This window comes from Chamaea fasciata, unplaced genomic scaffold (assembly GCF_029207755.1).
Source record: "Chamaea fasciata isolate MVZ Bird 193981 ecotype frontalis unplaced genomic scaffold, bChaFas1.0.hap1 SCAF_15, whole genome shotgun sequence".
Lineage (NCBI taxonomy): Eukaryota > Metazoa > Chordata > Aves > Passeriformes > Sylviidae > Chamaea > Chamaea fasciata.
Window position 1 is genome coordinate 17,306,812 of NW_027094100.1, and position 16,497 is coordinate 17,323,308.

Here is a 16,497-nt window from a genome sequence, read left to right on the forward strand (position 1 = left end):
AAAAGCTTATCCAAGATGCCTGGAGCCAGAAATCAGCATCCCCCTGCTGCACTCACATCAAGCTACGACCAGAGCACTGGCTCCAAAGGCTTTACCTGCACATCCATCCTAAAAACACATAAAAACGCCAATCGAACCTGGTCATTTACCTTTCAGTACCAGCTGTCCCAGATGAGAGGCTGCTCTGAATAATGAGGCAATGAACCTTTAAAGCAAGCAAACAGCCCTAAGAGCCCTCTGTCCTCCTCCTGGGCTGTGTGTACACGCTCCGGCCAGAGCCTGGCGGGGCTGGAGAGCACACACAGCTCTGCAGGGGCACAGCTCTGCAGCCCTAAACCCACAGGACAACTGCTACACATCCACCCTGCAGCCAGGGGCTCCTGGCGGTGGTGTCCCCCCGCCACCCTGAGGGGGAACACAGCAGCAGGACACTGTGGGTGACCACAAGGAAGCCCCTGCACCTGTCCGAGCTCTGGCTGGAAATGCCAATCTCACCATTTCCTCCCTGCACTCCAGTGGCCAGGAAAAAGCAAGTACAAAAGTCAGCGTTTGGGAGGAGAAAATAGATTTTCTAGTTTCATAACTGCACATTGTCAAGCTGGATTCCAATTAAATTTTTCCTGTGCCCTAACACGAGCTTTGTTTTTTTCCAGAAATTTCTCCTGGCTTGAAGCACTCACTCCTGTGCCCTGCTCCCGGGCTGTACTTCCTGACACTCCAGCTCCAGCTCTGCTCTCTGCACTTCTGCAGGGACCACAGTCGCACACAGCTGTCACACAGAGCTCTGAGCTTCCCAATCACTCTCACCTCCATGAAAGCCGGTGCTGACCAGCATCCTCTATTCAAACTCTGCGCATTTTGCATCTAAAAGTTCCTTTCACGCAGGGAGATTTAGGAGAAAAGTGGGAGCAGGCAGCACTCAGGCACTTCCACCCGTGGCTCTGCGCTGCTTTTAACCCCAGCTGAGCAGAGCCGGTGCAGATGTGGGGGGAGCAGGGCGCTGCAAGTCCCTCCTGCTCCTGTCGCGGGGACGAAGGACTGCTGCCGCTGGTATCTCCCCCTCTATTAGTGGTCTTTAACACGATCACAGCATGCAGAACAATGCTTTAAAACAGCAAAGCTTCTGGAAAACCCAAACAAAAGGAACGTCACCAGGTGACGTCAGCCTATATAGAGCCCTGTGTGGTCGCAGCGCATAAGCAAATCCATTCTTGTACCGCTTCCCTGAAAAGCTTTTCAGTAAATGCACTCATGCTACTACAGGAGCTTCTCTCAGCAATAAGCCACCCATCTGCCATCAACAAGTTAGGACTAAAGGAAGCCACAGCTGCGGAAAAGGAAAACGTGAGCTTCAATTAACCAGCTGAGCAGCCACGGAGGACGAAAACTTGTATTAAGATTTAAAAATTGCAGACCTGTCAGAGGAGATCAAGGCAGCAATTTCAAAAGGAATATTCCAAGAGAGCATTGTGGATTTTGCACTAATATCAAAGGACACTAAACCCAGTCAATTATTCAAGGCTGTCTTACATTAGAGCCTTTCACAGACTCACGGCGTTGAGTCTCAAACTACGACTGAATGCACCCTCCAATGTACTCAAAAGAATGGGTAAGTTCCTGCGTTTCTCTGTTCCTTGTATAATGAATGACGGCTCTGCTTTAAAGGAGCAGTTAAGATGCTAAAGCTGATTGCTCTGCACTGAACCTTAAGAAAAAAAAATGTTTTCTGATAGTGCCACTGTAACCCTCCGTAACTGAGATAAAGCCTCCTCCTAAGTGTAATGTCCAAGTATTCGGTTTGTTGTAGTAAGTTGTTTCTTGCATTTAGAATTAGCTTGTTGGAAATGCATGGCAATGTTATCTGCAGTGAAATCTTCCATCGTGATGTTCCAAGTGTACTGATAAGGCTATCCTATCTTGTTGTTTTCCTAAATTATATTCTGCAGGCTTACATTTCAAGTGGCCATTAGGGGCTCGTATGCTGGCAGCACTTTATGCAATGAGTATGGTTTTAAAAATGCTGCCTGCCTTGGGCATGGCTTGTCCACCAAAATGTCGCTGTGAGAAGCTGCTCTTTTACTGTGACTCTCAGGGGTTTCACTCAGTGCCAAACACCACTGAAAAGGGCTCGCTAGGTTTGTCACTGAGGCACAATTATATTTCTGAACTTGAAAGGGATCAATTTGCAAGCTTCAGTCAACTTACTTGGCTTCACTTAGATCATAATCAAATTGCAACAGTCAGAGAAGATTCTTTTCAAGGACTGTATAAACTTAAGGAATTAGTCTTAAGTTCCAACAAAATCTTTCATTTGCCAAACACAACTTTTAGCCAGCTGCTTAACCTGCAGAATTTGGACCTCTCTTTTAATCAGTTATCCTCTCTGCACCCCGAGCTCTTCTACGGCCTTCGCAAGCTACAGACCTTGCACTTGCGATCCAACTCCCTGCGGACCATCCCGGTCCGCCTGTTCTGGGACTGTCGTAGCCTGGAATTCCTGGATTTGAGCACAAACCGCTTGCGAAGTTTGGCTCGCAATGGATTTGCGGGATTAATCAAGCTGAGGGAGCTTCACCTAGAGCACAACCAGCTGACAAAGATTAATTTTGCTCACTTCCTCCGGCTGAGCAGCCTGCACACGCTCTTCTTGCAGTGGAACAAAATTAGCAACTTGACATGTGGGATGGAGTGGACCTGGGGCACCTTAGCAAAGCTTGATTTGACTGGAAACGAAATCAAAGCCATCGACCTCACCGTCTTTGAAACTATGCCTAACCTTAAAACCCTCCTCATGGATAACAACAAGCTCACCACTCTGGACTCCAAGATCCTGAGCTCGCTGACATCCCTCACCACCGTGGGCCTCTCCGGCAATCTGTGGGAATGCAGCCCAAAGATCTGCGCCTTGGCCACATGGTTGAGTGGCTTCCAAGGTCGGTGGGAGCACTCCATCCTCTGCCACAGCCCCGACCACACCCAGGGAGAGGATATTCTGGATGCAGTGTATGGTTTTCAGCTTTGCTGGAATTTATCGACTGTGGTTACCCCCGTGGCTACGACATCGTACACAGCTCCAACTACCGAGTACACGAAAAGAATAAGCTCTTCTCATTTCCATGTGGGAGACAAAGAGATTCCAACTACGGCAGGCATGGTCGTTACCACCGAAGAACAGTTCCCTGAGCCAAACAATGCCATCTTCACTCAGAGGGTAATTACAGGAACAATGGCTTTATTGTTTTCTTTCTTTTTTATCATTTTTATAGTGTTCATCTCCAGGAAGTGCTGCCCTCCCACACTAAGAAGAATTAGGCAGTGCTCAATGATTCAAAACCACAGGCAGCTCCGATCCCAAACTCGGCTGCATATGGCCAATATGTCAGACCAAGGACCCTATAACGAGTATGAACCCACCCACGAAGGACCCTTCATCATCATCAATGGCTACGGACAGTGCAAGTGCCAGCAGCTGCCCTATAAAGAATGTGAAGTATAATATCTACAGCCCATCACAAAGTAAATCAGATAAGTAACCTACTTTAAAATTGTAGGGACCTACATCAGATTCTAATTTTTACAAATGTTGACATAAAGCCTAATTTTCCAAGCTACTTAATGGAAACATTGTTTATGGAGTGGTGCAGTATTTTTAAGTTTTTTAAAAAATAAATCCATAATATTTTCAGTGTTAAAGAAGCAATGATTACATTAAACTTGCACTCCTAATGTTTAAAAGCCTAAAGAGATGCTCACCTCAAACGATGTAAAATGTTTCATGTTATGTAATTATATGACTGTGTGTAAACGTTTATACCCGAGTCTCCATATTCTACTTTTTCTACTGCAAACAGTCCAAGGGGAAGGATACTGGATATCTGTGCAGGGATCTGTTTGTTCCACTGCAGCTGGAGAATCCCAAACACTGCAGCTGGCTCTGGGCACTTTAAGGGCAGCCAGGGAGGAAGATTTTCCTCCTCTGAGCATTTCACTCCAGTAAGGGAAAGGAGGGAAAACAAAAGAGAAAAATGAAAAATAGCAACAAGGGTTCAGGTGGGAATTTCAGTGCATTGGGGAATACAGTTTTGCTCTGTGCACGTTCATGGCTCGGCTTGCTGAAAGGGACAGCAGGCACAGGAAGGAGCAGTTTGCATGGGCACACACACATGGGCACACAGCCCCAGGCAGGATGGGCACACACACCCAGGAGCAGGATGGGCACACACACAGCCCTGGGCAGGACACACACACGGGCACACACACCCAGGAGCAGGAGGGGCACACACACAGCCCTAGGCAGGACACACACACATGGGCACACACACAGCCCTGGGCAGGATGGGCACACACACAGCCCTGGGCAGGACACACACACATGGGCACACACACCCAGGAGCAGGATGGGCACACACACAGCCCTAGGCAGGACACACACACATGGGCACACACACCCAGGAGCAGGAGGGGCACACACACAGCCCTAGGCAGGACACACACACATGGGCACACACACAGCCCTGGGCAGGATGGGCACACACACAGCCCTGGGCAGGATGGGCACACACACAGCCCTAGGCAGGACACACACACATGGGCACACACACCCAGGAGCAGGATGGGCACACACACAGCCCCGGGCAGGACACACACACATGGGCACACACACCCAGGAGCAGGAGGGGCACACACACAGCCCTAGGCAGGACACACACACATGGGCACACACACCCAGGAGCAGGATGGGCACACACACTGCTCCAAGCAGGATAGGCACACAGCTCCAGGTAGAATGGGAACACACACACACCCAGGAGCAAGATGGGCACACACAGAGGAGCACAACAGGCACACACACCCAGGAGCAGGATGGACACACACCGCCCCACGAGCAGGACAGCCCTCTGTGTGTCCCCACATTGGCAGTGCAGCTTCTTTAGGGAGGCTCAGCACGCCAGGATCGATTGGAAATATTAAGTACATTCAGTCCTCAGCTCCCTGGTTTCACTTGATGATGCTTTACATGAATTCAGGCTAATTACTTAATGACGATGAACAAACAGCATTTCAACACCTTTTCATGTGTAAATACCCTTAATGCAAGGTTCTCTTAATTAAAAGCAAATATCAACAGCGAGGTTAAGGAGAAGAGGGAAGGAAGAAAGGAAGGAAGGAAGAAGCCTCTCTTTGTCCCCCTGCTGCCCCCCCAGCTGAGGCTTCCTCTCGCTGGGAAGCTATTTTCATGCACTAACTCCACTGGTTTCTCTGGAGACAGAATTAGCCCCTGTAATATAAGCTCTCACTTGTCCTCCTCTTCCAGAATTCAAGATAAAAAAAGACCCCTTCAGATAAGTTAGGAGAATATGATTAGTTTTTAGAATAGTTCACTGAAAAATGTTTTGTTTCTTACTCGATATGGGGCAGAATCTAAACTAGTATGACTTTTTAAAAAAATCATATATAAATATACACACACACAAACCTCATTCTAAGGGGTAATTTGGTTTCTTTAGCCAGAAGTACCATATTGCTATTTATACTGTATTATGGAATTATATGTAAATATTTGCAGATCTATGCAGTGATGGTGGTACTCAGATGCCACGAGGGTGGGGGGTGGGGGGGGTCTGCAAAGGATTACATTATTTTTAAGTCAACTGCTCAAATATTGCAAACATTCTAACCAAAGCTAAAAGATTCAGCGGGATGGAGAATTATTTTATATATATACATGTATGTATAACTAAAAAATGTGTTGTGTCCAATGCTGCAGTGTTAAACAATTACCAGCACACCCCGATAAAGAAACAAAATTCCTCACAGTGTTGCCATACCTTGACCAAATCCATAATTACAGTATGCTAATTGTGATGTACTAAACTATTCTGCAAACTTTTTAAACAGAAAAAACACTGCGTAAAAATCTGTTTGCTATTTCACTCTGCTTTTCTCTCTGTATTACCATTTAGTGAGGTATTTAGGGTGCAATTACACAACAGTTTGATGTTTTCTTGTGAGATGAATTCATCCAAGGCAATTATAGCAAGATAAGTAACTTCTGTTAAGATTTTACATAAAGGTTTTTCAATTGCTGGTTTTGAAGATATTAATTTGCATCATTCTACTTTTACATACAGTGCCCTTATTATAAAACCAAAATTTTGTTTACTTCCCTTGACTCTGTACTTTAATGGAAGAGATCCAGTGAAGCCTAATGGATTACCATAGAGATATCTTTGAACTCTTGTTACTGTTAATACTAAGATGAGTCCATTTACACCTGTTCTGGGAAATTAATTACTGCTTTTAACTGACTACAAAAAAATCCTGCGGGGTAGGTGGACAAAGAGCAGATATTCTGGATGATTAAATCCCACATGAGGCAGAGGGCCAGAGCTAAGCAGAGAAATACAAACCCATATAGGTCCCCAGGGGCATTTAGCGGGCTGTAGGAAGATTTGCTTTGCTCCTTCCCATAACTAGGTGCTCACAGCTCTCCCAAGACCCAGGATGCTGCTCTAGGAGCAGGTGAGTGGGCATCACTGTCCCCGTCTGTGCACCTCCCTCATCCTGCACTGGCTGGCACAGGTCAGCTCTGGGAGTCTGGGGAGGAGGAGCTTGGGGATGACTTCCACCTGCAGCTGCAGGGTACCAGCACAGACAAAGTTATCACTGAGCTCATCCTGGCAGCCAAATAATCTGGCTGCGCTGCCATCCCCCATCAGATGTCACCACTGAACTCTGATGGCCTCAGCTGCATTTGCAGGAAGCAATCCACCTGGTCCTGCGGGCTCTGCAGAAACCCTGGCTGTCAGACAGTTCCAGGGGTACCACCTCAGTCTTCCACACGGGAAAAAGAAGTGGCTGCTTGATGAGGAGCTGAGGTTCCTTCAGAGGAGGTGCTTTCCCAACACCCCAGCTCTGTCCCACTCCATCTTTATGAGCTTTTAATTCCACCCAAGAAGAGCAAAGATAAATGCTCCAGCAATGCTGGATTTAACCCTGTTCTCCATCCCTGCCACTCGCGGCGATTTTCCGAGCATTAAAGCACTGTTCCAGCGCCTCTCCAAGCAAACCCACCCAGGCACCCAAGTTCTCCCTCCCACCAGCCCTCCCAGTTTCCACTGGTCCTGCAGTGCCTGGCTTACAGACAGCAGAGCAGGAGGCCAGCAGGCACAGCCCAGCACTGCTCCTGTTCCCCTCTCTGTACTCCACACTAACCCACAGCCGATCTTCCAAAATCCGTGTTTACGTCTGCTGTTTCCAAACCCATTTGTTGCCAGGTTCCAGGCATAAGCAAAGCAATTCAGCAAACATTACATTTAGGGTAACAGGTATCATAAAACTCACAGAATGTCAAACAGTAGCAGTGAAGTCAACTTGAATTCCCTGCGGAGGGACAGCGAGCACCAGGCAGAGCCATCGCTCTGCACAAGGACATGGCCAGAGGCTGTTAATATTTTGTTATTTTAAACTTACTGTCTTCCATTCGCAATTGCTTGTGACTCTTCCAGGCAAGGAGGGGACTGGAATAATTGTGCTACTCAGCAAGCAGTCCCTGATTTATTTTGTTGATGGAACAAGAACCACAATGATTTGGTTTAAATTAATCATATATCAGTACAAGCACTGGCTGATGACAGGAGCTTGTTAACCTGCCCTCCCCAAACACCATCACTGCTGCACAGCCTTGATTTCTACAGCTCCCACATTGCTTAAAGGTGCTTCAACACCTCCAGGCACAGCCTCAGAGGTCTTTGGATTGTTTAGAAACAGAATTTCTTGTACTGCTCTTGAGGTTCTCGTCCCATCCAAAGATCTCCTCCAGCTTCACTGATCTCCAGGCAGCTTCCCCTGCTCCCCATCCTCGTGTCAGTGAAATGCAAACCCGGCAGCACAAGTTCAGGTTTTGAGTCATTCTCCTGGAACAGGCTGAATTAATGCTCCCAGTTAGTCTCTCTGCATTAGATCAGTGTTTAAATGCACACAAGTAAAAATTACTTGATGAAGGGTGAAATGGGTGAGTGTTCAGTCTCCAGCTGAAGTGTTCCTCTGCACTGAGCTCCCACTCCCTTTCAGATGGAAACATAATGAATGCTGCTCCATCGGTGTTTGATTTTGTTTGCTTCTCTCCCAAGCAGAAATGATCCAATTTTTCAGCGTTCAGCCACATGCAAATCTGAGCATCTGACCTTCTGTCCCATTACTCCCTTACAAGACAGGGGCCTATTGCTACCTTGTAAAATCAGAAACATCCCGCGGCTTTAAACCAGAAATCTGCACTACACACTTATTTTTAATGTGTCTAAGATAATTTCTGTACTACTTTAATGGAAATAAAGTTGATTTAATTTTGTGATCTGTGTAGCTATCAAAATCCATCTGTTCAGACCTAAGAAACTTACCCAGGAGCTGAATTTCATTTTTCTTATGAAGTTTTCCATAAAAATTAAACAAGTTCAGAGGGGGATACAGTATTTCTCCTCCCCCCCACCCAAGAGGAACAACCAAGGAAACAACAGAAACCAAAGGCAGCAGCTCCTCCCTCCCCACACCTTCCTCCACTGCAAATGTCCCAGATGCTAAAATTGGTGCTGGGCTTTGCTTTTTAAGGCACCACGTTAGCAGGATGCTTAGAGATAATTTCAGAATCAGCTGGAAGTTCAGCTTCTCACATCTAGTGTAAAAATCTTCCGAGAGGCATCTAGGGAAAGGTTCCAGAAGCTTAGAGGGGTATAATCAGGCCCCAGATGGGGTGAAACACTGTGGTACACTACTGTGTAAAGCAGGTTGCACACCACTGTGTGAGCACCAAGAAGCTACGCCTGCCATCTCCCAGCCACTCCTTTGTAAAAAGCCAAACAAAACCCACCCCACTTTTTCTTTTCACTAATGAAAACACTATCAAGTGAACTATTCTACCAGCTTAGCAACCCAAGATTACAGAGAGTCCTAGATGTGTTGTGTTTAAATTATGTTTCAAGAGCAAACTTCTGGTGGGAGGGGGTGTGAGTAATGGAGTAAAACAAGTGCAGTGTACAGAAGCATTTTGTTATTAAAATTGTGTATACTGTAAAACTGAATTTGCCTCTTTCTTCCTCCCTTTTCAAGCAGAGGTGTCAAAAGCTCACTTTTTTCATGGTACGTTTAAAAGCAGTCTGCACCCATTGTCCCAAGCAGGAGAGTCAGGTTTGGACCATTTGCCAGAGTCATAGCAAACCCAGCCCCTCCTGTTGTACCATACTGAGCAAAAAAAAAACCTGCTGTGCTGCAGTGAGCAGGGCTGCACGGGTTCTGCCTAAACCAGGTGTCTCTTGACTAACAAAAACTGCATGAGCAGGATGGGAGTGAAAACCAAACCAAAGCAGAACTCCTGGCCCTTGAGTAGCTGGATCAGGATCAGCGCGGGCCTGGCCCAGCCCGGCTCTGCCCCGGGTGTTCCCCGGGTCCCCAGGTACACCTCCCCAGCCACCTGGGGGTCACTGTGCCAGCCAGGAGCTGGCATTTCCAGCGGGAACACCCTGCCAACAGTGTAGCCAGGACAAACAGCCCATGAAGTCTAGAGGTGCCCCACAGTGAGACATCCCATCAGTTCTGAGTCACAGCCCTCCAGGAAGGGTCCCAAAAACGTCCCTGGCACAAGAATTGGTCTTCACATGAGCTCCCACAGCCAACACAGCGTTCAGAGCCACTGTGCCTCAGTATCATGGGAAGGATTTCTGGGTTTGAGAAGTGACAACTTCACGGACATAGCCCAAGAGCTGTAATAGAGAACTGAACAAAAGAACAAGTTTCAGGATGTTCCAAGATGATTACACGCACTGAACCGCCAGCTAAAATCATTTTAGTAACTAAGCCGTAGCTGCATTTACTTTTTTATCAAAAGGTTTGGCTGGAACAAGTTCTCAAGGGTTTTAAATGTTAGTTGGCAAACTGCCTCTCAAATCCCTCTAATACTTCAAAGCAGCACATGATATATCTATTTTCCTAAACTCTCAGAGACTAACTTTACAAGCAAAAGCATCTCTCAACTACAAACCCAGTTGTTCTCACAAGCATAGGTAACACACCTCAGAGCAAAACCAGTATTCTGAATACATTATGCAAAACCTTTAAATCCAATTAGGAACAAGGAAATGTCAACATCACTAGCAACTTACTTTTTTAAATGTAGGCTCTGTTAAGACAACTGCAAAAAAATTGAGATTCAAGAATTTGACTGGAGAGGATTGCACAAATGAACTGAAAACTGCAGTACTGGGAAACCCTGGCTCCCTCCTCCAGTGAATGTCCAGGTTAAGGGACAAGATTCAGTGAGAGTGGTCACTCACTACTAAACCCTGATATCAGTATTTTCTGTAATCTCTTAAGGAAAAGCTTTAAAAAAATCAGTTACCTAAACAATACCATTACCACAAAGATTTTAGGAAATTTTATTATAATGAGTTAAAGCTCGATTTGCCATATTTGACATAGGATTCACATGCTCTGGGTCTTATTTTGGAAGAAATTTTTTACAGTGAGGGTGGTGAAGCCCTGCCAGAGGTTACCCAGAGAGGAGGTGGATGCCCCTTCCCTGGAAACATTCCAGGCCAAGTTGAATGGGGTTTTGGGTGACCTGATCTGCTGTTCCTACTCATCACAAGGGGCTGGACTAGGGTGGCTTTTATAAGTCACTTCCCACCCAAACCATTCTGTGATTCCACGTAACAAAAAAATGACAAGTGTCTCATTTGCACAATTCCATGTTTGTTTTTGTGATGCACAACTCCAGAGGTTTGGTTGCCAAGGGCACTGAGCAAAGCTTTCGGGGCTGACAGGTAACCAAACCCTGACTTCAGCTCTTCAGCTGGTTTTAATCCACAAGGTCTACAATTTGACTCTTTTTTCTAAGTTTTCTAAAAGGACATGAGTTTAACACACACAAAAAATCATTTAAGCATAAAAACCAGGAGCAAGAAGCTGAACCACGACCAGAGGGGAACATCCCTTGAGTTAAACCCAATTTCTTCTTTCCCGTGTGTAACACAAACACTTCTGGTATGCACACACAAGCAAAATGAAAGGTATTCTCTGGTATCTGGATGTTTAAATAAAGTAATCAATCCTTTTATAAAACCAAAGTATTTCTTTTAAATGCTGTGGAAGTAAATTCCCTGTTATCCCCAGCAGGGATAACCGGACACAGGAGGTTGCTGGTTTTCCCTTCCACCCCTCCCTATCCCACAGGGTGGGCAGTGCAGCCACTGTTGGATAGAGGTACATCATGCTTTATACCAGTTTAAAAAAACCAGCTATATTTCATGAGAAGTCCTGGAGTAAGTGGAAAAGGTTCATCCATCAAGAAGGTTCTTAAATAATGAATGAGTCATAATTCTTTACAGTCAAAAGCAATTAATTTTCTGTATTGTAATCAGGAGAATAAATCTGAAAAATCCATTCTAATGCCCCTGAATCTGAAGGTAGTGTTGCAGCTGAATTTTTAATCTTAAAATACAGGAGCAGTGAGGACTTCTGCTGTTTAAACATACAATCTTCTACCAAACAGAACAGCTTTATTGCATATTTAATAGGTAGAATGGGTTTTGTGAGACCACATGAGATTAAAGACAGCATTAGATACAGGAAATTCATTTCAAGCAGAAAGGTCCTTCCAAGATACCTCTTAACTGTATAGCCACTAAAATACTTGAAATGTCCTTTATGAAGTGTACAAAATATTCGGAAAACCTTGCTGCAAGAAGCAGTTTTACTTATATGTTTGCAAAGAGCTAAAAATATTGAGAAGCGTGTAAATGTGGAATCCAGCTCAACCCTACAGCAACTGTTCCTATTAGGAAGCATTTGCTCTCTTTCCCACTAACTCCTAAATAATCCATCACATATCCAGAACCTCTGCCTAAAAGCCATGTGCTGTTAGCTGGGACTATCAGTTTCTGCCCTCAAATGGATTGCTTCAACCCTAACACCACTTTAAGTTTGAATTCTTTTGAAGGAAAAAACCTGTAAAATTAATAGAGCTCTTAGTAAAGCTAACAATGACACAGTCTGCTAGGGAGGGAGAACATGGGAAAGGGGACAGGGACACAACACTACAAGGGAATTTCCATCTCTGAAGGCACCACACAGCAATTTACTGGGGGGAAAACATATTCCCCTGCACTGCAGCCACTCTCAACAGCTTTGCTAACAACCTCTGCTTTGAGGAAGGCAAATTTCAGCTGCCCAAGGAGCCCAGCTCCTCCAGAGGATGGTCGTGCACTGAACACCCTCAGCACACACCTACCAAAGGGTGTGAGCCAGGAACAAACCCCCAAGTTGGGAAAATCCCACAGCCAGGGCCATACTGCAAGCCCCCAGGTCTAAGCCCACACCTGTGACTTAAAGAGCAGGAGATATTAAAGCACCATCTCCGCTGTCCTCAGAAAACAACATGCTCCAGTAAAGACCTGGAACTACTTACTGATCCTGTCCAGCCCTGAAGCACAACACCCCCACACAAACAGCAACAGCTGCTTGAAATTTGGGCTGGATAATTTAAAGAACTCCTCCTCAAACTTTCCAGATTGTCCTGAAGATGGAAGTAGCTGGAATTGCTTCCAGGCAGGACAAACACTGAGCTCAGCACCCAGGGGAGCAGCAGGCCACTGCAAGGTTGACCAGAGCACAGGCAGCCAAGCTAGGGAACTCCTAAGGACAGCTAGAAGCTCTCTGGGTATCAAGTGGGCATGTGCATGGGTCCAGGCCTTCAAGAATTCCACAACCACAGGGCAGGCGGGCAGGCAAAGCCATCTCTAGTTTTTATTCTTGTCTGTGGATGACCAGCTTAGCTCTGGGACCTCCATGAGGAAGATGACAGCTGTGGCACTTGGAAGTGAGGGAGCTGTAGCTACATGACAGATGCCTTCTGCCTACAGTTAGCATCCAAAAACTTCCAGAAAGGCTAAGGTTAGACATCTGATTGGGATGGACCAGAAAAAAACCCCCAAACCAACCAAACAAAAATGGAACCAAAACAAACAAACCAACCCAGTGAGCTTAGGCAGTTAATGCATCTTTAACAGGACACTACACTCCTGAACAGAACAAAAAAGATACTTCTGAGAAGTTCCCAGAGTCTATGGTGACAAGGAACTTCTTGAAACCTCTACTGAACTTTTAGGAGTTGTCTGTTCACCCTTGTCCTGGGTTTGCCAAACCAGGACAACCCTTTACTGAAACTACAAAGCAGCAGCCTCAATGTCTCATGTGCAATGAGCTCTTGCCAGGTATTCCTCCCTGCCAGTGAGTGCAGAGCACATCTCTAGTCTCTAGATGAGCTAAACACCACCCATAGTTAAACTCAGCAAACAGCCACCGAGCACACTTTGTAACAACACAATGGCATCAGGACTAAGGAATTTCAGTTATTTACAGACCACTCAAAATACCCCCAGTGCTGGGAACTGCTGAACTGCAGTGCCTCTTCCATGCCAAGTTTTGGATCTGTCAGCAGTGTAAATATTTGTTGACAAATTTGAAACTTGGATAAAAGCATTGCTTTGTTCCACACCCAAGAGGTATTTCTGGAATGAATTCAAAGCCCTTGCCCCCCTGCTGCAGAGCTGTCCCTTCCCATGAGGGCCCAGGACAGCAGCAGGGGGGTTCCTGAGCAAAACAGCACTGGCACAGCAGTGGGATCACTGCTGGAGCTGGAGCTGGAGCCAGAGCTGTGGGATGAGTGCTCCACACCTTCCCCAGCCCCTCCTGTCTGACAGCACACCCTAGAGCACAGGGACAAATGGAAACATGGACAAAGAGGAGGCAGATTCCAGGGCACCCAGCAGATAAATCCCAGGATATTGTCCCTTCATACCTACAGCTGTCTATGGACAACAATTAACTTGACAAAGGGTGCCAGGAAAGTGTCCAGAGACAAATGAAAAAGGTTTATGCCACATTCAAATGAGCTGATGCCACTTGGTTGCAGACTGCTTCTTTCTTCTTAGTGGGCACTCCATCATTTGAATATGCCCCAATAAAGCTGCATCATCAAGAGAGGAACTTTCTGGCACCTATTTTACTGTCCATTTATTCAAAACCACTAGTCTTCATCAGGTAAATTAGTAAGCGATCATCAGCTTTAGAAAGCAATTTCAATTGTTCATGCAAACATAGCTCCAACTGTAGAAAACAGCTCACTGGCACTGCCCCAACCCCAGCCTGTGCTGGCACAGTCAACAACAAAACCCAGTCCATCCTGCCTGGCCAGCAGACACCCATGGAAAGCAGGAAAATACCAGGAAACCACTCCAAAAAATATGAGCTTATGCAAAAAACAAGATAACCCAACCACCCTATCCCTCTAAAGCATTCACTGTGCACACATATGCAGTTAAAAAATGGAGACATTTCACGTGGATTTCCTGTGTCACATTATGATGTATATGCAATCAGTGATCCTGGGGAATTAACTGAAATCAATCAAAAAACATTTAAAAATCAAAAGTAAATCTCAAAAGAAACCCATTAATGGGAAGTTCACCCAAGGAAGGAGTAATAGAAAAGCTTTTTTATAATTACTCCATCCTGTCTGCTACATTTGCTTATGCAAGGGAAGTGTTTTTAACTACTGACAGGACTAGGATTAAATGACAAGTCCACATACTTGATCCAGATTGTTCACAGGCACAAGGTGAAAAACATGATAAAGAACATGAACAGGTTTTAGTGAGCTGAGCCAGGAAAAAAAATCAAACCCACACCCCTTCTGAGCAGAAAACAGGGGGGGTGTTTTGTGATTATTAAAACAATTTCTATCAAGGCATGTACACAGGCTGATTTCTATTCTGACAAGTGATTTGGTCACTTCTTTTTATATAATGCAGTTATAATCAAGAGAAGCCTGTTTTACTTCTGTTATCAAAACCATTCCACTGCCTTCAAACCAAACATTTCAAGTTAGTAACATAATTCCAGTCACTTCACTGATATAAAAAACCCTCCAAAAATTTTATTTTCTCACAGGAAAGCTATAATTTGCAACTTCAGTCTTGCAGTCTGTTTCCTAATGAAAAAGAAAAATCAGGAGAGTACACAGGTCTTCCTTCACATTTCATAGCATCCTTTAATGGCAACTGACCAAAAGCTTCAGGACTGCTCTGGGCTAAAAACAATTCCTAATCCCTGTAACTCAGTCTGTAATTCCCACTCAAGGGCAAAACTGGGAGTAGCTAAAAATACTGGGACTGGTTTGTAAGAACTCACATCTTAAGAACAACCAAATGTAGCTGCCCCAGCCCTGGAAGTGTCCAAGGCCAGGCTGGAAATAAGGCAAAAAAGGAAGGTGTGTGCCCAGTGAGAGCAGGGTCAGATAACACAGGAATAACTCAGAGATGCTGCTCCCCACTGTGAGCAGAAAATCTGTGTGGACAAAGCTCAACCGGACTTGGAGCAGCCAGAACTGTGGGGGATAATACCAATTTTCAAACATATTAATGGCAAAAGGCAGTATAGAAATTACTTCGATGTGTTCCAGGATGAGGACAATCACCTCACAGACAGGGATAGGCAGAGGTGTTTAATGCATTCTTTGCCTCTGTCTTCAACATGGATCACAGACCAAAGGGGTTCCAGTGCCCCGAGCTGAAGGACCATGACTGTGGCAATGATCAGCTCCCAGCTGACCCTGAAATCGTGCAGGAGCTGCTGCTCCAGCTGGATCCCTACAAACCTATGGGGGCCTGATGGGATTCATCCAAGAATCCTCAAAGAGCTGCTGATATCATCACAAAGCCTCTCTCGATGATTTTTGAGTGGTGTTGGGAATCTGGAGAGGTCCCAGCTGACTGGAAGCTGGGGAACATTGTCCTGATTTTCAAGAAGGGCAAGGAGGAGGACCCCGGAAATCACAGGCTGTTAGTCTCACTTCAGTGCTGGGTAAAGTTATGGAGATTATTCTGGGAGGTGTTGAAAAACACCTGGAGGACAATGCAGGCATCAGTCACAACCAGCATGGCTACAGGAGGGGCAAAGTCCTGCTTGTCAAACCTGATTTCCTTCTACAACAGGGTATCCCACCTGGTTAACTGAGGAAAGCCAGTTGATGTGATCTTTTTGGACTTCAGGCTCAGGCCAGATTTCAGGGAAAGGTTCTTCCCCCCGAGGGTGCTGGCACTGCCCAGGCTCCCCAGGGAATGGGCACATCCCCGAGGCTGCCAGAGCTCCAGGAGCCTTTGGACAGCGCTCCAGGGATGGACAGGGGGGATTGTTGGGGTGTCTGTGCAGGGCATTGGAATCCTTGTGGGTTCCTGTAAGTCAGGATATTCTATGATTCTCTAAGTCCTTTTATAAGTGATCGTGAAACCAAACCTTTAAAATTACTGTCTAGTGCTATCAATGCATTATTTCTTGAGGGGAAAAAACCATTATTGCAACAGCAAGAAGTAATTTTTTCTTACTATTATTTGCACCTGTGGTGTGGGGGAGAAAGGAAAGGGATGAAGAGAAGTGTTTGTCATGTCT

The 16,497-nt window shown here is 45.7% G+C and overlaps 2 protein-coding genes across 5 annotated transcripts in view; one reads left to right on the forward strand and one right to left on the reverse strand.

Moving 5' to 3' along the window:
* The window catches only part of CTNNA1 (catenin alpha 1), a 117,581-nt gene that overhangs the window by 54,618 nt on the left and 46,466 nt on the right, over positions 1–16,497 (reverse strand). The window lies entirely within an intron of this gene.
* Positions 1,233–9,054, forward strand: LRRTM2 (leucine rich repeat transmembrane neuronal 2). 3 transcript variants are annotated; one of them, XM_066197018.1, is made up of 2 exons: positions 1,233–1,609; positions 1,947–9,054. In XM_066197018.1, the coding sequence occupies exons 1-2, from the start codon at positions 1,606–1,608 to the stop codon at positions 3,494–3,496; spliced, it is 1,554 nt and encodes a 517-aa protein (XP_066053115.1). In that variant the 5' UTR covers positions 1,233–1,605; the 3' UTR covers positions 3,497–9,054. The 3 variants fall into 3 exon arrangements, with proteins under 3 accessions (XP_066053115.1, XP_066053116.1, XP_066053117.1); XM_066197019.1 differs by having other exon boundaries at positions 2,375–9,054; XM_066197020.1 differs by having other exon boundaries at positions 2,396–9,054.